This window comes from Podarcis vaucheri (assembly GCF_965113315.1).
Source record: "Podarcis vaucheri genome assembly, chromosome: 16".
Taxonomy (NCBI): Eukaryota; Metazoa; Chordata; class Lepidosauria; order Squamata; family Lacertidae; genus Podarcis; species Podarcis vaucheri.
In genome coordinates, this window is record NC_138754.1 from 22967592 (window position 1) to 22990326 (window position 22735).

General features: G+C 45.9%; 1 protein-coding gene across 1 annotated transcript in view; it reads right to left on the reverse strand.

Annotated features, from left to right (window-relative positions):
- The window catches only part of GCN1 (GCN1 activator of EIF2AK4), a 69599-nt gene extending 46864 nt beyond the window's left edge, over positions 1-22735 (reverse strand). The window contains exons 1-22 of the mRNA XM_082202964.1: positions 22658-22735; positions 19594-19696; positions 19303-19366; positions 17755-17886; positions 17249-17357; positions 16268-16366; positions 15893-16027; positions 15141-15209; positions 13976-14084; positions 13130-13204; positions 12558-12686; positions 11658-11708; positions 11088-11186; positions 10789-10962; positions 10532-10684; positions 7329-7421; positions 6516-6591; positions 6001-6160; positions 4683-4872; positions 3393-3517; positions 2021-2199; positions 736-829 (exon numbers count right to left, since the gene is read on the reverse strand). Of these exons, the coding sequence (XP_082059090.1) occupies positions 736-829; positions 2021-2199; positions 3393-3517; positions 4683-4872; positions 6001-6160; positions 6516-6591; positions 7329-7421; positions 10532-10684; positions 10789-10962; positions 11088-11186; positions 11658-11708; positions 12558-12686; positions 13130-13204; positions 13976-14084; positions 15141-15209; positions 15893-16027; positions 16268-16366; positions 17249-17357; positions 17755-17886; positions 19303-19366; positions 19594-19696; positions 22658-22675 (2436 nt within the window). The 5' untranslated portion in view covers positions 22676-22735. The remainder of the gene's footprint in view (positions 1-735; positions 830-2020; positions 2200-3392; positions 3518-4682; positions 4873-6000; positions 6161-6515; positions 6592-7328; positions 7422-10531; positions 10685-10788; positions 10963-11087; positions 11187-11657; positions 11709-12557; positions 12687-13129; positions 13205-13975; positions 14085-15140; positions 15210-15892; positions 16028-16267; positions 16367-17248; positions 17358-17754; positions 17887-19302; positions 19367-19593; positions 19697-22657) is intronic.

Sequence of the window (22735 nt, forward strand, 5' to 3'; positions counted from 1 at the left end):
AAATCCAACTTTCCTCCAGTCCATGCCTGAGTCATTTAGGGCTTTAATAATGATACAGTGGTACATCGGGTTATGTACTTAATTCGTTCCGGAGGTCCGTTCTTAACCTGAAACTGTTCTTAACCTGAAGCACCACTTTAGCTAATGGGGCCCCCCACTGCCGCTGCGCCGCCAGAGCACGATTTCTGTTCTCACCCTGAAGCAAAGTTCTTAACCTGAGGTACTACTTCTGGGTTAGCGTAGTCTGTAACCTGAAGTGTCTGTAACCTGAAGCGTATGTAACCCGAGGTACCACTGTACAGTCGTACCTTGGTTCTCGAATGTAATCCATTCAAGGAGTCCTTTTGACTTACGAAATGTTCGAAAACCAAGGCGCAGCTTCCGATTGGCTGCAGGAGCTCCCTGCACTCAAGTAGAAGCTGCGTCAGATGTTCGCCTTCCAAAAAACGCTCAAAAACTGGAACACTTACTTCCAGGTTTTTGGCGTTCGGAAGCCAAAACGTATGAGTACCAAGGCGTTTGAGAACCAAGGTACGACTGTAATATAGAAGAAGAAGAAGAAGAAGAAGAAGAAGAAGCAGCAGCAGCAGCTGCACTCTGGACAGCTTACAGCATATATAAGAACATAATAAAACAACAAACATTAAATGCTAAGGGGGGTAACCAGTAGAGTTGCTTTAAAACAGGGCTTATATTAGACCTAAATATGGCATTATCCACCATGCAAGACCTCACCTCCTTCAGCTCCAGTTCAATGATCTGCTCCTTGAAAGAATAAGCTTTGTTTTCTCTCTTCATATTGGCCTTTTTCAGGCTGTCTTGCTGAGCGCTGAAGACAGCAAAGGGGAGAGAGAGAGAGAGAGAGAGAGAGATTAGCACAATCCAGTGAAATCATCTCAGGTTATCAGCTTCAATTACAGCTACCACAAAAGAACAGAAAAAAAATTAATATTTGTTATTTATTTAAACAAAAAGTATATACGGTTTAATTGTGATAAAGACCACTCTAAGCATTTTACACAAACTATATACAGTGGTGCCTCGCAAGATGAAAAGAATCCCTTCTGTGATTCTCTTCATCTAGCGGTTTTTTTGTCTTGCGAAGCAAGCCCATTGACGGATTAGCGGATTAGCGCTATTAGCCGCTTATCTGCTGATCGGATCAGCTGATACGCGGCTTAGCGGCTTAGAAAAAGGGGGGGGGGAGGGAAAAAACCAGCAGGAACTTGCAAGACATTGTCGTCTTGCGAAGCAAGCCCATAGGAAATTCGTTTTGCGAAGCACCTCCAAAACGGAAAACTCTTTCGTCTAGCGAGTTTTCCGTCTTGCGAGGCATTCGTCTTGCGGGGCACCACTGTATCTCTATATATACGACAGCTAAAAAGAGATTTTAAAAACTTATGGAAATCAACAATAAGGGGAAAAGATTCAGACACATGTAACTTCTACATGTTTGGACAGGCCTGCCTAAACAGAAACATTTTAAGCAGGCACCAAAAAAGCACAGCAAAGGTGCATGCCTGATGTCAATATGCAGGGAGTTCTGAAGTTTAAGCATTGCTACACTAAAAGATTGATTTCTTACAAGTGCAGAACGAGTATCATGTTTCACTTGTAACAGTGCCAGTTCCCCAGATCAAAGCGCTTTAGATAGTGGTGGTTTGTTATGCCACACACATTTCAAGGGGACGGGTCATCGCTTAGTGCTGTGTGTACAAAAGGTCCATAGGTTAGTGGCATATATGTATTGATTAAAGAGATTTTTTTCTCCTAAAAGTGCTTTGGAAACCTGTAATGGCCTGTCAAAAATAAGGAGGGCTGTAGCTCAATGGCAAAACATCTGCTTTGCATGCAGAAGATTCCAGGTTCAATTCCTGGTATCTCCAGGAAGGGTTAGCAAAAGGTTCCCTGTCTGGAACGGGAGAGCTGCTGCCAGTCAGTGTAGACAACACTGAGCTAGATGGACCAATGGCCTGGCTCAGTATAAGGCAGCTTCCTGTATCCAAGTGCTCGTCCTCACCTGTGCAAGATGGACTTGTCATACAGTTCCCCTTCGGGTGTCTTCATGATAGCAAACTCCTCCTGGGTCACAAGACACAGAGCTGGGTTTTCTAGAAAGGCAGAGATGGTGCTGATGACCTGAGGGAGGACTTGGCTGGGAGAGAGGGCAGAGAGCAGACCCACTGCATTCAGGGACGACTGTGAAACAAGGAAGGGGAGGGGAAACAGCCACTTGTCAAGGATTGCAACACTATCCCAGTAGTGATGTATGGAAGTGAGAGCTGGACCATAAAGAAGGCTGATTGCCGAAGAATCTATGCTTTTGAATTATGGTGCTGGAGGAGACTCTTGAGAGTCCCATGGACTGCAAGAAGATCAAACCTATCCATTCTTAAGGAAATCAGCCCTGAGTGCTCACTGGAAGGACAGATCGTGAAGCTGAGGCTCCAATACTTTGGCCACCTCATGAGAAGAGAAGACTCCCTGGAAAAGACCATGATGTTGGGAAAGATGGAGGGCACAAGGAGAAGGGGACGACAAAGGACGAGATGGTTGGACAGTGTTCTCGAAGTTTGGTCATGAGTTTGACCAAGCTGCGGGAGGCAGTGGAAGACAGGAGTGCCTGGCGTGCTCTGGTCCCGACAAAGAGTCGGACACGACTAAACGACTAAACAACAACAACATAATATTCTCTCAACACTTGGGGCTGATCTGCAGCACTCTTCACTGCATGCACCTGTGGTCTCTGTGTCCTTTTGCAGATGGGAGAGAAGCAACATCGGCAAGATTTTTCAACCCGCAACCCCCAGGTCTAAAATCTTATCACACTAGGTCCAGTAAGAATCATTTAGGAAGGGAGCACAGATCAGTGATAGAGCATCATCAACTCTGCAGGAGGGAAAGCCACAGCTCCAATCCCTGCCATTTCCAATTAAAATTTATAAGCAACAGATCAAAAAGAGACCCTTTGCCTGCACCCCTGGAGAGCCTGTTCAGAGTGGACCAGGTGTGGGGAGAGCCTTGGGCCCCCAGACCACATACAGCCCTCTAAACCTCTCTGGCTGGCCCTCTGCACCCACCTTGAGTAGCTTTGCCTCTCTGGAATGTGCCCTTGAACTCAGATTATGCCTCCTGCTGGGGGTGGGGTGGAAAAACTAGCTTACTGTTCTGCCTACCTTCGCCTCTAGCCCCCCCCCCCCCACACCATGTAGCCCTTGAAAGGATGCCAAGAAGGGAATGAGGCTTCCGGCCTGTAAAAAGTTCCCACGCCTCTGGAGAGTTGGCAGTACTGAAATTAAGTGGACCGCAGTTTGTGTTGACTACGGCAGTTTCATAATCTCTCAGCCCAGGATGCCCTTGAAAACCTCTGCAGAAGAATCAAACCCAGTCACCTCATTCATGGGGCTCTGGGTGACAATCCGGTCAAAGATCTTTTCCAGGTACTTAGCGATGAAATCGACAGGGTCTAGTTTCATCTTGATCAGGAGGGCTGTCCAAAGGCCAGACTGCCCTGTTACTGAAAGGGAGAAACAAGGAAAGAGGGAGGGAGAGACTTACAACAGGCACAACAGACCCTGCTTCCGTCACATACCCAACTGGTAAAATATATAATTAAATTTTCTGTTTTACATTTTAAAATACTCATTTTACGATCCTAAAAATATCAAGGATTTCCCTTCTTCTCTTTCCATGGTTCAATTTGCATATCATATATCCCTGCATATTTTTACAAAAACTAAACCATTCAGTATTCCGTTATTGCATCCATCAAAACTTATTTACACTGTTGAATTTATCTTAATGCTGCCAACGTTTTCATGTGTACACAATTTCCCCCCATATATTCAACAAACGTTTACCAATCTTCCATATGTTAAGTCTGCAAGCTGCGCATATTCTGTTAGCTTAAGTTGCCATTTTTCTTTAGCTGGGACCTCGCTCATTTTCCATTTTGGGGCTAACCAAACACAGGCCACAGTAGTACCATACATAAATAACCTTTTTTGACACCTGGGAATTTCAGTCTGACTTATTCCCAAGGAAAAGGATTCTGGTTGTTTTTTTTTTGGAAAAGAACGCTTAAACGTTTTTTTCAGTTCATTATGGATTACTTCCCAATACTCTTTTACCCTTTTACAAGTTCACCACATGTGAAAAAACGTTCCCTCCACTTCTTTGCATCTCCAGCACTTACCTGATTCAATCTCATTATACATCTTAGCAAGCGTAAAGAGTAAAGGGGCCCCTGACCATTAGATCCATTTGTGGATGACTCTGGGGTTGCGGAGCTCATCTCGCTTTATTGGCCGAGGGAGCCGGCATACAGCTTCCGGGTCATGTGGCCAGCATGACTAAGCCACTTCTGGCGAACCAGAGCAGCGCACGGAAATGCCGTTTACCTTCCCGCCGGAGCAGTACCTATTTATCTACTTGCACTTTGACATGCTTTTGAACTGCTAGGTTGGCAGGAGAAGGGACTGAGCAATGGGAGCTCACCCCCTCGCGGGGATTCGAACTGCCGACCTTCTGATCGGCAAGCCCTAGGCTCTGTGGTTCAACCCACAGCACCAGCCACATCCCCTCTTAGCAAGCCTACTCAGAGTTAAATACCATCTGTACCATTTTCAAGTAGTTCTCCTTCAAAGAATAACATACTGGGAACTTTCCCCTCTCCTACTCACCTAGAGAAGGGTGATTGCTTACTAGCAACATTTCCAAGGCTAACTTTTCCTTCTCCTCTGGATCGCCCTCCAGCCCCGACACGCAAGAGATCATGCACAGCGTCTCCTGGAGGACACGAGGAGGGATGTAGGTCTTTCCTTGTTCTGACAGCTCTCCTGTCTCGGTGAGCAAGGCCTCGGTGGGCAGTACCTGACGAATCGTGAATATAAATGCAATCGTAAGACAAGTGCTGGAGTGTAGAGAGAACGTTGATCCAAGTCTTGTAGAGTAAAGCACAGTCGAATGCAGCAGGAGTCTGACTTCAGGATCAGGCTAAAAGGCCCATCCAGCCCAGTATCCTGTTCTCATAGTGGGAAGCCTGCGACCCAACAGAAACAGTTTCCCCCTCCTGTAGTCCCCATCAACTGGCAACTCCATTGAAGCTCAAAGTATCTACTTGCAAATAATTTGTAATCCAATTATCTGCTGAGGGTATTACCCAAAATTATTGAGATTGTTTCAGGATTATTTAGCCAAGATTTTAAAAGTCAAATCTAAAACTACGTAAATGTACTTATTGGTGGCTAATGGATCTTTTAGATGTTTTATGTATTTAATATGTCTGGATTATCAATGTTTTATGGATGGTTTTCTTTTTCTCTCCTTTACCGTCTTGTTGTCTAAATTATCCAAATAAAGGCTGAATGAATAGCGGATGTCTATGGGAAGCCTGCAAACCAGACCTGAATGCAACAAAAACAATCCCCTCTCTTGCACAATATTGCATAGGAAAGCAATAGATGTAAATTTTGCCCCCGTAAAGGTAAAAAAGGTAAAGGACCTCTGGACTGTTAAGTCCAGTCAAAGGTGTCTATGGGGTAGGGAGCTCATCTCGCTTTCAGGCTGAGGGAGCCGCCATTTGTCCTCAGACAGCTTTCCGGGTCATACATGGCCCGCATGACAAAACCACTTCTGGCGCAACAGAACACCATGATGGAAGCCAGAGTGCAAGGAAACACCATTTACCTTCCTGCCGCAGCAGTACCTATTTATCTACTTGCACTGGTGTGCTTTCAAACTGCTAGGTTGGCAGGAGCCGGGACAGAGCAACGGGAGCTCACTCTGTCACGGGGATTCAAACCGCCAACCTTCTGATCAGCAAGCCCAAGAGGCTCAGTGGTTTAGACCACAGCGCCACCCGCGTCCCCATGAAGTACGCTCCCTCCAGCAGTGGAGACAGAACCTAGCCATCGTGGATATTAGCCTTATATTCCATGAACCTCAGGATGGAGGCCTTTAAAAGGCTGCACCTCGTCCACAAAGTTGTATGGACTTTACCTTGTGAGAACTGAGCACTACTTTCAGCTCTTCTAAGAGCCCATAAGCCAACTTGAACCCTCTGGGCAAAGACAGGAGCTTCCTCACAGTCTGCTGGGCGAGCCTTCGGACACCCCATGATCGGCTGAGGAGGACTGCAGCCAGGGCTTTGTGATATTGCCTGAAAGCGAGAAAAAAAGGTAGAGGGGAAGGAGAGAGAGACATAAGAGGGAGGAGAGCCATGTGCCAGGGGCAGAGCATCTGATTTGCATGCAGAAGGTCCCATGTTCAATCTAGGGCTGGGAATGTCCCATCTGGAAACCCAGAGAGGCTGCTGCCAGTCAGTGTACACAGTACTGAGCTAGATGGGCCAATGGTCTGATTCGGTATGGGGAGGAGGCAAGCAGTCAACAACAGTGTGATCATGACCCAAAGCATACCAGCCTTTTGTGCAAAGTTCTGGGGGTGCCCTCAACCTCAGAGGAAGGTTCAAGAGTTTGATGATAAGCAATAGACGGAGACCAAGCTATACGTACTGGACTTTAGCCCCAGGTAGTCGATGCTCATGGTCCAAGAGGAGGCGTTCTGTTAGCTGCAGAACTGTGCACATTGCTGCAGGAGGGGAGGAAAGAAACAAAAGGTGTGAAAGCCAGCCTTGTTGCATTCACCATACCACACCTACAAGCATAAAGTCATTTCCCCAAGAGAATCACAGCTTTCCTTTCAAAAAAAGCAACTTAACAGCTACAAAAGGTTTGCCTAAGATATTGCAGGCACGATATTCAAATAATTTAAAAACAAAAAAATTAAAAAAGAGGCACTTGGTTGATTTACATGTATTCTTTTATAGCAGCTTAGTTTTATTGTCATCATAAAGGACTGGATCTTTTGGATCCAATAAGTTTATGAAAAGATTGAGGATTTCTTCGTGATGTTCCAGAATAATATGCTGCATGACAATGTACAACCTTACACTGTGTTTAATTTACTATGACGTTATCAGTATTCCCATATGTTTTCAGTTGATGTTTTCTTGCTGAAGTTCTTAACTAAAAAAGACATCTGATCCCAAAGAACAAAGAAACAAGAGAGGCAGAACTGTGCATATTAAGCCTTTACCAGCAAAGACCTGGGCAACACAATCCACTGTGCAAGTGTACTAAGGAGAGATGCAAAAGTTAGTAGCCCATCTTCTTTGTCCACAAGGCGGACTAATCTGCCTCACTCAGCTTTGCCTACAAGCAAACATACAGTGCCCCAAAGCCCCCAAATACAGAAGCCTGTCCATCTTAGGAAACCCTTTTGCAAAACCTGAGGATGACCCCTTAAAGCAAAGGCATCCAGCTTACCTTCCTCTGATGCAGACTGCAGGAACTTCTCAGAAGTGAAAACCTGCTTTTTCTCATCCAGAACGAGGGGCCAGAAGCTGCTCAGTTTGTTCTCTGGAGAGGAAAAGAAAGAGATTGTGTCCATGTAGATAACAAAAAGAAGAGGAGGCAACCAGCCCTGCAGGCACTGCTTATATAAAGAAAGCTATACCCTATTATTTACTATCCCTTATGAATACACAGTGGAAGTGAGGAACAGGTTTAAGGATTTAGATTTGCTGGACAGAGTGCCTGAAGAACTATGGGTGGAGGCTCGCAACATTATACAGGAGGCAGCAACTAAAACCATCCCAGTGAAAAAGAAATGCAAGAAAGCAAAGTGCCTGTCCAACGAGGCCTTACAAATAGCGGGGGAGAGAAGGCAAGCAAAATGCGAGGGAGATAGTGAAAGATACAGGAAATTGAATGCAGATTTCCAAAGAACAGCAAGGAGAGACAAGAAGGCCTTCATAAACGAGCAATGCAAAGAAATAGAGGAAAGCAACAGAATGGGAAGAACCAGAGATCTGTTCAAGAAAATCGGAAATATGAAAGGAACATTTCGTACAAAGATTACCATAATAAAGGACAAAAGTGGTAAAGATCTAACTGAAGCAGAAGACATCAAGAAGAGGTGGCAAGAATACACAGAGGAATTATACCAGAAAGATATGAATGTCTCGTACACCCCAGGTAGTGTGGTTGCTGACCTTGAGCCAGACATCCTGGAGAGTGAAGTCAAATGGGCCTTAGAAAGCACTGCAAATAACAAGGCCAGTGGAAGTGATGGTATTCCAGCTGAACTGTTTAAAATTTTAAAAGATGATGCTGTTAAGGTGCTACACTCAATATGCCAGCAAGTTTGGAAAACTCAGCAGTGGCCAGAGGATTGGAGAAGATCAGTCTACATCCCAATCCCAAAGAAAGGCAGTGCCAAAGAATGCTCCAACTACCGCACAATTTCACTCATTTCACATGCTAGCAAGGTTATGCTTAAAATTCTACAAGGAAGGCTCAAGCAGTATGTGGACCGAGAACTCCCAGAAGTGCAAGCTGGATTTAGAAGAGGCAGAGGAACCAGAGACCAAATTGCAAACATGCGCTGGATTATGGAGAAAGCTAGAGAGTTCCAAAAAGACATCTACTTCTGCTTCATTGACTATGCAAAAGCCTTTGACTGTGTTGACCACAGCAAACTATGGCAAGTTCTTAAAGAAATGGGAGTGCCTGATCACCTCATCTGTCTCCTGCGAAATCTCTATGTGGGACAAGAAGCTACAGTTAGAACTGGATATGGAACAACTGATTGGTTCCAAATTGGGAAAGGAGTACGGCAAGGCTGTATATTGTCTCCCTGCTTATTTAACTTATATGCAGAATTCATCATGCGAAAGGCTGGGCTGGATGAATCCCAAGCCGGAATTAAGATTGCCGGAAGAAATATCAACAACCTCAGATATGCAGATGACACAACCTTGATGGCAGAAAGTGAAGAGGAATTAAAGAACCTTTTAATGAGGGTGAAAGAGGAGAGCGCAAAATATGGTCTGAAGCTCAACATCAAAAAAACGAAGATCATGGCCACTGGGCCCATCACCTCCTGGCAAATAGAAGGGGAAGAAATGGAGGCAGTGAGAGATTTTACTTTCTTGGGCTCCATGATCAGTGCAGATGGTGACAGCAGTCACAAAATTAAAAGACGCCTGCTCCTTGGGAGAAAGGCGATGGCAAACCTAGACAACATCTTAAAAAGCAAAGACATCACCTTGCCAACAAAGGTCCGTATAGTAAAAGCCATGGTTTTCCCAGTAGTGATGTATGGAAGTGAGAGCTGGACCATAAAGAAGGCTGATCGCCGAAGAATTGATGCTTTTGAATTATGGTGCTGGAGGAGACTCTTGAGAGTCCCATGGACTGCAAGAAGATCAAACCTCTCCATTCTGAAGGAAATCAGCCCTGAGTGCTCACTGGAAGGACAGATTGTGAAGCTGAGGCTCCAATACTTTGGCCACCTCATGAGAAGAGAAGACTCCCTGGAAAAGACCCTGATGTTGGGAAAGATGGAGGGCACAAGGAGAAGGGGACGACAGAGAATGAGATGGTTGGATGGTGTTCTTGAAGCTACTAGCATGAGTTTGATCAAACTGCGGGAGGCAGTGGAGGACAGAAGTGCCTGGCGTGCTCTGGTCCATGGGGTCACGAAGAGTCGGACATGACTAAACGACTAAACAACAACAACAACAACAATTATTTACTATATTTATATACCACTTAGCATGCAAGATCCTAAGTGGCTTACTTATAATAAAGCTTTATTTTTTCCATTAACACAGTACTATAAGCAAAAATAAAAACACATTGATAAAAAGCAAAGGGTTGTATCCAACACGGCACAAACAGTGTATTGTTTGCATAATGGGATTTCCCCTTTTCCTTCTCCTCTTCCCCTGCGTGCCCCCAAAATCTGCTACAACCATGGGAGAGGAGAGGGAAGTTCTGTTGTGCAAATGAAACAGCTGTGCTGGATACAACCCAAAACAACTAGTAAAATGAATGAAACACTGCAATGAATCTTACAACCCAGGGCATGTGGAATCATAAAATTGGAGAGGACCAATTCCTGAGATGCAGGAATCTCAGATGGCTGATCAGCAGTACCACACTTCCATAGGCAGGGGGGAAATGGGTGGTGGGAGGGAGAATGGTCTGAGGCCATTGCAATCCAATGAGAGCCAATGTTGGTGTAGTGGTTAGAGTGTTGGACTAGGACCTAGGAGACCAGGGTTCAAATCCCCACTCAGCCATGAAGTTCCCTGGGTGACCTTGGGCCACAGCCACTGCTTCTCAGCTTAACCTACCAACCTCACAGGGTTGTCATGGGGATTAAATGATGGCAGGGGAGAGAACTGTGTATGTCACCTTGAGCTCCTTGGAGAAAAAGATGGGAGAAAAATGTAACAACTATATAAATCCACATGAGCAGAACGCAGGAAAGTGAATCACCACAATTGTCTCCGAGTAATAATTCTGTACCAGATCTTACAACTGTGAAGACTGCAGGGGTGGGCGAGGAAAAAGAGAGACACCTGAATTATGCAGCTGCACTAAGATTGTTCATCTGTACCTATTGTTCCTTTACCCCATCAAAAAAGGGAAACTTGATTCTAAACATCGTGGGACCTTACCTATTTGTGCATCAGCTACCGAGAGCCTACAAATCAGCAAGGCTGCTGCCACGCCTTCCGTCACCAGGGCAACCTGAGTGCTCTGCGCTGCTGATTTTTCAACCGTCTGCATCAGCAATGGCAGCAAGTCTACTCCCTGCATAAGTACGTTGCCTGTGGAAGCAGAAAGAGAAGTCAGGGAGGCCTTTCCCCAAAAACCTGCTATCGGAGGGGATTGCACAGACACAGGAATGGAACTAGAAGAGGCTCTTTCTTGCCTTTGAAGGATGCCAGCATGCACTGGAGATACGCATGTCTTACAGCGGAAGTGCAGGTTTTAAGGCTGAAGGCTTTCTTGAACCACTCGACCAGCTTCTTGGGCACTTCGGTGGTGAACCGATTACACCAGAGTGCGAGGACAGAGATGGCGTGCACCAAAGTGCCTTCGTGGACTGAGGAGAGAGAAAACGAAAAGAAACTGGGGCAAAGAAAGCAGCCTGTCAATCAACAGTGTGCTTTTCACAATCACGTTCCAATCACTGAAGTCGACAGTGTGCCACAAAATAAGACACCTTACCTTCCTGCTGAAGGAAAGGGATGAAAAGTTCTGTTATAGTTCCGCTTACAACTTGGTTTGAAGGCCCAGAAACTGCATGGTGGCTACAGCTGCCAATCCCTAAAAGCAGAAAAACTCCCTTGGTTAGAGCTACATTTCCTTTTGGCATTTCGAAAGCAGGAAAGAAAAATACTCTGTATCTGCAGGAACATATTGAAAAGTCTGCTGGATCACACTCATGGCCCATCTTGTCCAGCAGCCTGTTTTCACAGTGGCCACCTGGCTGCCTTTGAGAAACCTGTATGCAGGACCTGAGCACAGGAACACTCTCCCCTCCTTTGATCTCCAGCAACTGGTACTCAGAAGCCAGAGCATAATCATCATGGCTAACAGCCCAACTGGCAGCCTTATTCTCCTCCATGAATGTGTCCAACCCTCTTTTAAAGTCATCCAAGATGGTGGCCATCACTGCTTCCCATGGGAAGGAGTTCTACAGTTTAACTACGTGTTGTGTGAATGAGTACTTCAACTGTCCTGAATCTTCCAACATTCCACTACGACTGTAAGGCAATCCAAGACGTTTTCCCTTACCTGAGAGGACACTGATTTTCTGTGCCACAACTGTTAGCTTTCCCTCGGCACCTGTCGACAAGAATTGCGGGTTAGCCGTAGACTCAAAGTTCGAAAAGACATAAAACCCAAATTTTAATGCTCTGAATGTGGACAATCACATCTCAGCTTAATAGGCCAAGATATTAATGAGCTCTGGGTACCAACAGGAAAAAAATTTGCTTCTCCCTTCTTCATGCAAACTAGGGCGCAAGCCAAGAAACCTGCTGCGGAATCAGTGTCCAATTATGTCTAAACCAGGAAATCTTGGGGGTTGGGGAACACCACCAAAAGTGCCCCATTGGAAGGCTTTCCAGGAACCATGAAGAGGCATAAGGTTTCTGAAGCCAGCTGTAGAATGGGAATATGCAACTAAGTCTGTTCCCAGCTCTCCTGACCTCGGCCATTCCTCAAATCCCACAACCGAGACACCACAAGCAGAGGTTAGGTACACTGCGAAACAGGGCAGAGGGCGATATCCAACTAAGGCCATATTCATGCCTTCGTTTCTGGGAGCTGTAGTTTGTTCCCCTCCCAGAGCCACAATTCCCAGAGTTCCCTGGGAAAGGAGGACTGGTGGTTAAGCCACTCCGGGAATTGCAGCACTAGGAGTGAAACAGGGGTCCCCTGGAAACTCTCAGCAACTACAGCTACCAGGATTCTTTGGGAGAAGCCATGACTGTTTCAAGTGACACCACTGCAGTTTAAAGGTATGGTGTGAATTTAGCCTAAGTCATACGCAGAGCAGCCCCATTCAAATCTACGAACTTAAGTTACCTGCCCGTCAGTTTTGATGGGTCTACTGTGAGTAGGACTAATACTGCTTATCTCCCAGGCAAGGTGCAAGTGACACAAGAAAAGGGAATGATCAGAGCCACTCACCTCCCAAAATGGCAAACAGGTGTCTCCCAAGTGACTCCACTGTTGATGGGTCGCTGCACTGCCGAGCCAAGTTCTTCAATGCTACAATAGCCTCGTCCATCAGCTGAGAACTATTGGATTTCAACTGGCCTATAAAATTGAAACACAAACGCTCAAGTCTTCGGAACTGTATGGAAGCTTACAATTATCTTTACTAACAACTGGGGTTGGGAAGAAGAGATATGGACATGATGACTGCAGCCTAGTTCCCCTCTTTGAAAAACAAACACGCCCCAACTTTTAAATTTTCTCTCCACCTATTAAAAATTGGTCCCTGCCAATCATGAAACGCTTGGGTCGCTTACTCAGAGTAATTGTTTCCTTCTCCTTGAAGACTAGCACCCTCTCCTCCCAAAAAGCGCCTGCTTGGAATGGCAAACAACCACCAGGCTTCAAGTGCTTCAAACCATTCTCAACTGCTCTCACTATAAGAAAGCTCCACTCTCAAAACAGTACAGGATGGTACTGATAACAGCAGCAGCAATAGAGGGAAATTTCTGTTGGCTTCTATGAGCACAGACAATGGAACTTACCAGCTAGACCTTTCACAATGTCCAGAGCATACTGGCTGAGATCAAGGGTCACAGACGCCAAGAGAGAGGAGATAGCTGAAGACAGGAAGGAGAGAAGTGTGTTAGCTTACAGGTTTGCCAGGGACCAATCTCTGAGAGTCCACAACAGCAAGCTTTCTGTAAGACGAGACCTGCTGGATCGGGCCTATGGCCCCATCTAGTCTAGCATTCTGTTCTCTCACCCAGCAGCCACCCAGGGGCCCCCAAAAGGAAGCCTGCAAATGGGACATGAACGCAACAAGCACTCATGGTTGATGCACAAGAACCAAAATAAAGTAACTGGGAACTACAAAGAGGTTGACACTTGAGATGCCGCTTCCTAAAAAATAAGAAATAAGAAACCTGTACCAGGGTGCGAGAGAAACAATCCAGCAAACTGTTAACCCCCTGGTTTTTATAGACTTGCAGAGAATTGTATGTTTCTCTAAAACCTACATGGGAAGTTGCTTTTTAATACTGTGAATAATTAAAAAAAGCATAGGGCATTTCAAAAGATTTTGAGTTTATGTGATCCAACGAAACACAGAATTCCGATGCATCCTCGGCATGTGACATGTTCCCCCCACAGATGAACAGAATCTGTACCTTAGGCCAAAAACATGAAAGGCCTATTGCATAAACTTAAAACAGATCCACCCACACACGGACATCAAGAACCAAATGCTGCTTCTCTAACCCAGCTGGAGCTCATTCTTGACCCCCATGCAATGAAGAGCCACTATGTGGGTCTCAGATGCTGACAAATCAGCTTGGTGCAAACTTCCTTTGCAATGTACACCACCACACATGCTTTCACTGGCCACTCACTTTCAATTGCGTTCTCAGGGCTCCGCAGGAGGGACTTCTGCAAAGCTGGCAAGACGAGGTCCTTGAATTCAGTATGAGACACATAGCGGAGCAGAGGGGCACAGTTGTCCTGCAAGAAACCCACCCGCTTTAATGCAATACACGGATCGGGATCCTTAGTGCAAATATTACTGTTGCCGCTGTTGTTACAATTTATTCATCGCCTTCCAAACCACCGTCCGAAGGCAATTTACACTTAAATAATTAAAAAAATCCTTCCAGTAGCACCTTATGCACGCGAAAGCTCATACCAATGACAAACTTAGTTGGTCTCCAAGGTGCTACTGGAAGGATTTTTTTTATTTTGTTTTGACTATGGCAGACCAACACGACTGTGTAACTTAAATAATTAAGAACAGTTAAATAGCCACTTGCCTGTTCACCTAGGGAGAGCACAAATTCCCACCCAGCAAACTGACTTCCAATCAGTAATAATATGGGTGTTTAATTTACAAGTCAGGAAGACTATGATGGCACCTAGCATAACTGTTATGACGATTATGATTACCTATCCACTCTTCACAAAATTCCAGGACAGGTAACAGAAATTCAAAACTCAATATTAAGACCAAGTGTTGTTTTTAAGTAAGGATTGTTTCTAATGTCTGTATTCAGGCAACCGTGTTTAGGGAAGCTTGTAATGTTTGATATTTTATCGCGTTTTTAATACTCTGTTGGGAGCTGCCAAGCATGGCTGGGGCAACCCAGCCAGATGAGCGGCATACAAAAATTATTATTTATTATTATTATTAAGCTGAGCAAAGCGCAGAAACGCTGGAAACATTTCATAGCGATTTTCCTCCACGGCTTTCCAGTTCTTTTCTCTGTATGCATGCCTGACAACTAAGGAAAACAGTCCATTCATCTGATAAAGCTGACCCTAGGTCATGAAACCTTCCACCACAATAAATTTGCTTGCCTTTAAAAAGTGCCAAGATACTCTTGTTTTGTGTTTGCTGCGGCAGACTTAACCCAGTGAGCCAGCTAACTATTTTTGACTGGGGCCGCAATCCTAACCCTGTCTACTCACAGAAGTAAGTCCTATTGAATTCAATGAGGCTTACTCCCATTGTGAGTGGAGTTAGGATTGCAGCCTTAGATGCTCAAGGCTAGGAGTTTCTCTCACCAGCAGGTGCTTCTGAGGTCTTGTCTTGCTCATCAGGATGTTCTTCATGTAGAAATCAAGGAGGGCGCTCTAGAGAAGACAGAACACCTGTTATAATCATTCAGCAATGTACCACTACGCTGGACAAACAGCAAGGGTTTGCTGTAGCAGTTCACCAAGGCTACAAAGTATCTGCTTAGAGGCTTGGGACCCCACCGCTGCTTGAGCCCCTACCCCCTTCACAGGCACAGTTGCAAACACCATCCTTATTTCCCCAGAAAGAAGTGTGCAATAATTTCTGGTACTTGATGCACAACAGACAGGAATCTGAACTTGAGGTGCTTTACTTTTTCAGGTATTAAAAGGTAGCACCCCCAGGACTGACACCTCCCCCACCAGAAAGAGCCTCCAAAATCTTAGAATCCGTCCAAAATCTTAGAATCCGTCCGAATAAGGCTCACCAGTGCCCTGCCTTCGCCCCACAATTTGGCCCAGCCACACCAACCTGCCCTACAAAGGGAATTCTACAAGATGTTGCTGAGTCAAAGGGGCTATGCAAGCCCAAAAAACCTGCTTGATCATCAACATGGGCAAAAACAGGTCACCTGATGGCATTGTGGGTTGGGAAGATAAGGATGATCCACTTCTCCACAACCTGATTTAAGGTTCCACCACCGGCTGATTCTGACCCTGGGTGCAAGCTCAACCCATCCCCCTGCTGGCAACCTGCTAACTATTCACATCTTTCTCCATGGCTGCCCTGGGGTACTTGCCTTGTATCGGTTAATGACGTCAAGTTCTTTCTGAGCGGTGCAGAATTGCACTAGTAGGCCCAACATGCCTGCGTAGCCTTGGCTGGCTTCGAGGCTGAGAATAACAGAGAGGTACTGATCCACCAGCCCAGGATTCTGAGGAGAAGACACCAAATCAGCAAAACCAAGAAGCTAATTCAAGCAGCTCAAATTGGGGGGTAGCGAACACAGGGTTCTCCATGTGTTGTTGGACTACCACAATCTCCAACTACTGGACATGTTAGCTGGGGCTGATGGGAGTTGCAGTCCAACAATGATCAAGAGGGTTCCATGATGGCCACCCATAACCTAACTAATCAGAATCTGTGTCATGCTCTCAGAAGATGTATACAACACCTCTTTCCACAGCCTGTTCAGTTTCTTCACAGCCCCGTCCACCACCGGCTTGCGAGAGCCACCCAGAATCTCCAACAGCAGCAGACACTGAACTTCCACCTGTTTAAAAAGGAGAGAACGGCCAGTATAAATGATGGGGAACCATTGGTCCTCCAGATGTTGCTGAACTCCAGTCTACCTATGCACTGGAAAAGTTTGGACAGGATCTCTTCGACGAACTGGCATGAAAAAGTATGGAAATTTGCACTTGTTGACAAGCACACCAATAAACTTAGAATAGCACAAAGTGCAAAACGAAAGGACTCCTTTATGGTTGATTTGCATAGCTTCATTCTGTAAAGGACCCCTGGATGGTTAAGTCCAGTCAAAGGCAACTATGCAGTTGTGGCGCTCATCTGGTTTTCAGGCTGAGGGAGCCAATGTTTGTCCACAGACAGCTTTCCAGGTCATGTGGCCAGCAGGACTAAACTGCTTCTGGCACAACAGGACACAGTGACAGAAATCAGAGTGCACAGAAACACCGTTTACCTTCCTGCTGCAGCAGTACCTATTTATCTACTTGCACTGGCATGCTTTCAAACTGCTAGGTTGGCAGGAGCTGGGACAGAGCAACAGGAGCTCACTCCATCGCGGGGATTCGAACCGCTGACCTTCTGATCGGCAAGCCCTAGAGGCTCAGTGGTTTAGACCACAGTGCCGCCTGCGCCATTTTGCTTCATTCTGTATACAGTGAAGAATAAGCATAAAATACTTCATACAAGCATTTTTGATTGCTCTACTTTCTGTCATTCTTTGTGGACCTATGGAATCTGGATATATGATGTGGACTTGAATGGACGTCTGATTGGGATGTGGACTTCATCTCATGCAGAGGGTGTGGGTAATTTTTTTCATTTTTGCTTTCAATTTTTGCATTTTAATTGCTTTGCAATATACACGTATGTGATGCATTATCAAAAAGTGGAGGTCAAGGTTTCTTACCAATTTCTCCCAGGTTTCTCCCTGTCTCTTCTCATGTGTGGGGAAGACAATACGAACGAGCAGGCAAGTCCAGGAGAGGGCCTGCAAGGCTGCAGATCCACTGCTTTTACTGCCACAGAAAAAGCGAGAAGGAAATGAGGCCTCAACTCCAGGAAAAACAGTCAATAATGTTAACAGTTATATTATTGCTCTCCTGAATGCAACAAAAGCTAAGCCAAAAAACTCCCAACCTGTAATATCTGTGATATAAGAAGTTACAGGGTTTCAGCAGGAAGCTACAAGGCATGCGGTGATCGGAAATGAAGAAGCATGCCTACCCTAAAGCTTTTGCAGGAGCAAACAGCACTGAAAGCAGGAATCACATATAACTGCCCCAGCACCATTACAAATGCAAATTGTCACAAATGCACAATAAAGAGAGTGTCTGGAGGGGCCTTGGGAAGCAGACAGCCCCCTTTCCAGAAATGATTCCCAAAGATGCCATGGCACTGAATTCCGACTCTCACCTGGGTCCTCCAGACTTGCTGCTGATCCCCGAAGACTGCAGGGACTGCAGAAGGTTCTTGGCAGTTGCTTCCGGCTGACATTCTGCAAGCTGCTGAAGCGCTGCCTGGAGGGCTCTGTGGGAGGCTGCATCTCTGATGGGGGAAGAAATTGGAGGGTTTCAGAAATAATCAGCTGATTATCCTTAAGGTTCTGGTTGCAAGCACCTTCCTACCAGCCTACATTATTAACAAGCTACGTTTCAACTGATTAACCTATTAAGTAAATTTAAACAAATCTGTGTATTATTGGACCTCAATATCAATGTCTCTTTGAAATGGAAAGACGTGTAACATAATTTTTCAATTAGGTAAACAATGACGACTACTGGATTGTTATAAGGCAGTCTTTTAAAAATAGTTATTTCACTGAGCATGGCAAATGTTTACATCAGGGATGAGGAACTTCCGACATAGGGGTCAAATGTATACCCCCACAAGCCTCTCTATCTGGCCCTTAAAACTTTTACCAGGCCCTATATCCTTCCCAGACCACACCCCTCAAACCAGCTCTGTTTTGCTTTCTTTGGGTGTTTTTGCCTATGCTTTGGAATATGCCCTTGAATTCTGATGCCTCTTGCTTCCCTGGATGGAGGATGGAGCAGGGTGCATGCAAGTGTGTGTACTGTACAAATGTAAGATTCACATTTGTTGCTCTGCCTGCCTGTCGAGGCAGGAGTCGGGAATAGGTCAGGAATAACTCACAAGGTGTTGGGGAAGTTAACTCTTTATTCAAAGAAACAAAACAGCTCAGGCTTAGGGAGCACAGCAACTCTTCCCAGTGGGTCTTGCCTCAATGAGGCAGTTGTGAGGTCTCCCCCGCCCCCTGCCAGCTCCCTGAAACTCCTCCTCCCCCAGGTTATTCCCAAGCACCCTGAGTCTCCTCCACCTTGTCTGTCTTTGCTCCGCCCTCTTCATACCTCTTCTGGTTCTGGGTGACCAAGGGGGAAGGGAGCTGGTTGCAGCAGGAGGGGGAGACCCCTGGCTTATTCAGCAGCCTGTCTGATCTCTGCCTCTTGGCCTCCTCTTCTCCAGCCTCCACTTCTGGACTGCTCTCGCCCACAGCCTCTTTCTGCTCACTAAACCCTGTTACCGCTTCAGCTTCTGACACCTTCTCTTCCCAGTCTTCTCCCTCTGACCACTCATTGCTGTCCCACCACCAATCCTCAGGCTCTGAGTCTTCTTCCCATCTGGTGCCTCCTACCACTTCCCTGCATCCAGCCAGTCCATGACACCACCTATGGCATGCAGCCCCCTGGAAGGCTGCCCCAAAGAGAATCTGGCCCTCAGGATTAAAAAAAAGTTTCTCAACTTTGATTTACATGAATCAAACAGAAATGCCAATAAACAGCTATCACAGAGGGAGGAAGGGAGGGAGGGAGGGAGGGAGAAGAACACCTCCCTCGTGTGCCCAAACATTGTTACCTTTTCCTCAGAGAGCAGCTGTTACAAGCCCTTATTTTGGTTAGTCTTTTCTGAATATCTTCTGACACTCCAAGATCACACTCTTACCTGTATCGATGCAGGGTGAGGCAGAACAGCTTGCAGAGGCCCTTCACGGCACCTTCTGGAAGATCTGAAACAAGGTAGAGGGATTAATGATCTTGTATTGATGTGTGCATTTTATAAATTATGTGCTGCCCTGGGAATCTTCAGATTGCAGGACTTTGTTTCATATTCTGTAGAAAGAGATGGATATGAAACAAAAAGCTTTTTTTTTTGCTTCTGAGTTTGCAATGAAGGGGCCAGATTTCGCCCAGAGATTTCTAGGGACTGAGCCTTTCTGTGGCGCAATGTGAATACCTTTCCCAGTGATGCATCTTGCAAGTTCATTGAGGATGTCTCTTCGTTCCTTCACACTGGATGTGGTCACTTTCACTGCAAATCTCTTCAGTGCTTCAGAAACCTAAACGGCCAATCGGGGTGGAAGGAGAGAAGGGTTTCCAGTTTAGTCCTCTCCAGATGTCCAATGTACATCTACATTAGAGCTCCTTGATTGAACTAAGACCCTGATCCTATGTGTTTTTCTTCTTGAGAAATGTTCATTGGGACTTACTCTCAGGTAGGTGTATATCAGCTTGCAAGCTTAACATGCATCAGATCAAGTTGCCAGTTTCACCTGAAAGTGTTTTTGACTGGATTCCTTACTACTCATTAGTTCTTTGTAGTACACACACACACACAAAACAAGGGAGAAAGACTCAAAAGAAAATCAAGGGAAAGGGAAAGGTCTTAACACAGTATCCAATTTTGATAAAGGTATGACAGACAGGTCCTGGGTCTGCCTCCTAGTGAGCCAACAAGAAGTGGGAGCCAATCAAGAAAAAGAGTAGAATTTAATAAAATAAATGAACAAGACCCTTGGATAGCTACTCCTCCTGACATAACACCCTTGGTCAGGAAAACAAGCCAAGGCAGAAATGGATGAGGGGGTTGCTGTAGGTCAGAAAGCAGAGTATGTGCATTGTATGCAGAAGGTCACAGGTTCAATATCTGGCATCTCCAAAGATGGAAAAGACTGCTATATGAAACCCACAGCACAGACATTATACTGAGCCAGATGGTTCAGTAGTCTGACTCAGTATAAGGCATCTTCCTATGTTCGTGTGTGTTGAAGGAAGGGCCGGAAAATCAGTGGCAAAGCATCTGCTTTGCATGCAAAAGGTCCCAGGTTTAATCACAGGCATTTCCAGGCAGTGCTGGGAAGGACTTCTGTCTGAAATCCTGGAGAGAGCCACTGCCAGCTAGTAAAGACAATATCAAGCTAGGTAGATCAATAGCCTGCCATGGTATAAAGCTCTTTCCTGTATTTTATCCCATTTTATCCTTAACAACTCTATGAGCTTGACCAGGCTGACTCCTAGCAGCTTGCTCAAAGCCAGTTATTCAGTACAGAGGAGGTATTCAAATCCAGCCTATTTCTGGCAGAGTCTGTCCACTAAATGTTTCCAGTTCCATCTGCTTCTATTCTCCTGTAGCTCTACCTGTAGGTCTGGTTTCCCTAGCAACCCAGCAGGAAAGTCGCAATGCAGTGTATTGCAGTGGTTACATTAGAAAAGTTTTTGTTTTCTCAAATTTCACTTGTTCCAAGAGGAACTATGCTTAGCAGAAAACACAAAGGTACCCAACAGGTTTGTCACATTGTCACCACGTAGGAAGCTGGCCCAAACAGAGTAAGATCTTCGATTCATCTAACTGTGGTGTTGGAAGTAGTCAGCATGCCCTCCAGATGCTGTTGGACTCCAACTCTCATCAGCCCCAGCCAGTATGACCAATGCTCAGGAACTATGGGAGTTGGAGTACTACACCACCACCTCAAAGGCAACATGTTGGCTACCCTGAAGAGGCTATTCAGAACCTCCAACGGGAGTTTTTCCTAGGCTAACAGAGAGGACTGAACTTTGTATCTTCTGCATGGAAAGCAAGTGCTGTACCACTTAGCTATGCCCACTGTCAAATAAGAGACTGACAACTGGAGAACTGCTCCTAGCATGAAAATAGTGAACTAGTGGTAAAGGATGTGGCTCAGTGGTGACGCATATACTTTATATGCAGAGGGCTCCAGGTTAAATTTCCAGAATTTCCAGGTAGGGCATGGAAAGACTCCCTGTCTAAAACCCAGGAGAGCTACTGCCAGTCATTGCAGACAGACAACGCTGTGCTAGATGGACAAATGATTTGATTCACTGTAAGGCAGCTTCCTATGCTTCTATTTAAAACCAGTCTTTAATTCAGAACCATGAGAACTAGAAACCGTGGCTCAGTTACACAGCATTTTTTTTATTTTTATTTTTTGCATGCAGAAGCTCCCAAGCTCAATTTATTTTAAACTATTTTCAACACTACATTTTAAAATAACTGTAACCCTGGGATTTTATGGTGAAGGGCAGGTAAGAAACGGATGCAGGGGCAATAAAATCCCTGGCATCCCTAAGTACGTCTAGGAATGTCTTCTTTCTGAAACCCATTCTGCAAGGACAATATTGAGCTATATGGACCAATGGTCTGAGGGTTCAACCACACTCCTTTTTGTTCCGTGTTTTCAGGGCACAGGTCTGGGATTTCCAGGTCTATGTCTAAGCAGTGGTGCATTTTTGGTTTGTTTCAATGCCATGCCACTTTCACCAGGAAAACCCATGTTTTATCGCTGAATCGGAGCAAACAGCAATGGGCAGCGGAACCCAATTGCTATATGTTCCAGTTCAGTGGTAAAACGCAGGTTTCCCCAGGGAAAACAGTGGGAAAAACCCACTCCGAAATGGACCTGGAAATCCCAGATCTGTGCCTAGATGCAAGGCACAAAAGGAAGTTTGGAACAGCTGTTAGTATAAGGCAGTATAAGGTATGTTCCTGGGGAGCGGTACTTGCTCAGCAACAGAGAACCTAGCTTGCATGCAAAGGGTACCAGGTTCAATTCCTGGCAAAGCTTGGAAGAGTCACTGTCTGAAAACCTGGAGCACTGCTGAGCTAACAACACTGAGCTAACAGTCTGGTTAATCATGAAGCAAGCTCCTATTAAAACGAGGACTTTCTCCAGAACCCTGAGGACTGGAATCTTGCTTTATTTTTAGCAGAAGGGCTCTTGCTCGGTGGCGTCTGGCGTGGTATAAGGCCGCTTCCTATCTTCCTTGGAACTTGTTTCTCCCCCTCTGACAGCCAACAGACAAGCTGGACGGGCTCCAACTACTGACCTCCCCCTCCCCCAGCCCTGCCCAAGGGGCTCCGCAGCTGGGCGGAGGGAAGGAGGACGCGGCCCCGCGGCCAGAGAGGGAAGAGCCGCTGCCTTCCGCCCTCGCCTCCCCACGGCTCGCTTCCATTCCTCTCGCCTCTTCGCACCGCCCCTCGCCTCGCCTCAAGCAGCACCCACCTGCGTGTCAGCCGCCATAGCGCCGGCTCCAACCCGGAAATAATTCTCCGTCACTTCCAGGGAGAGTTGGGCGCAGCT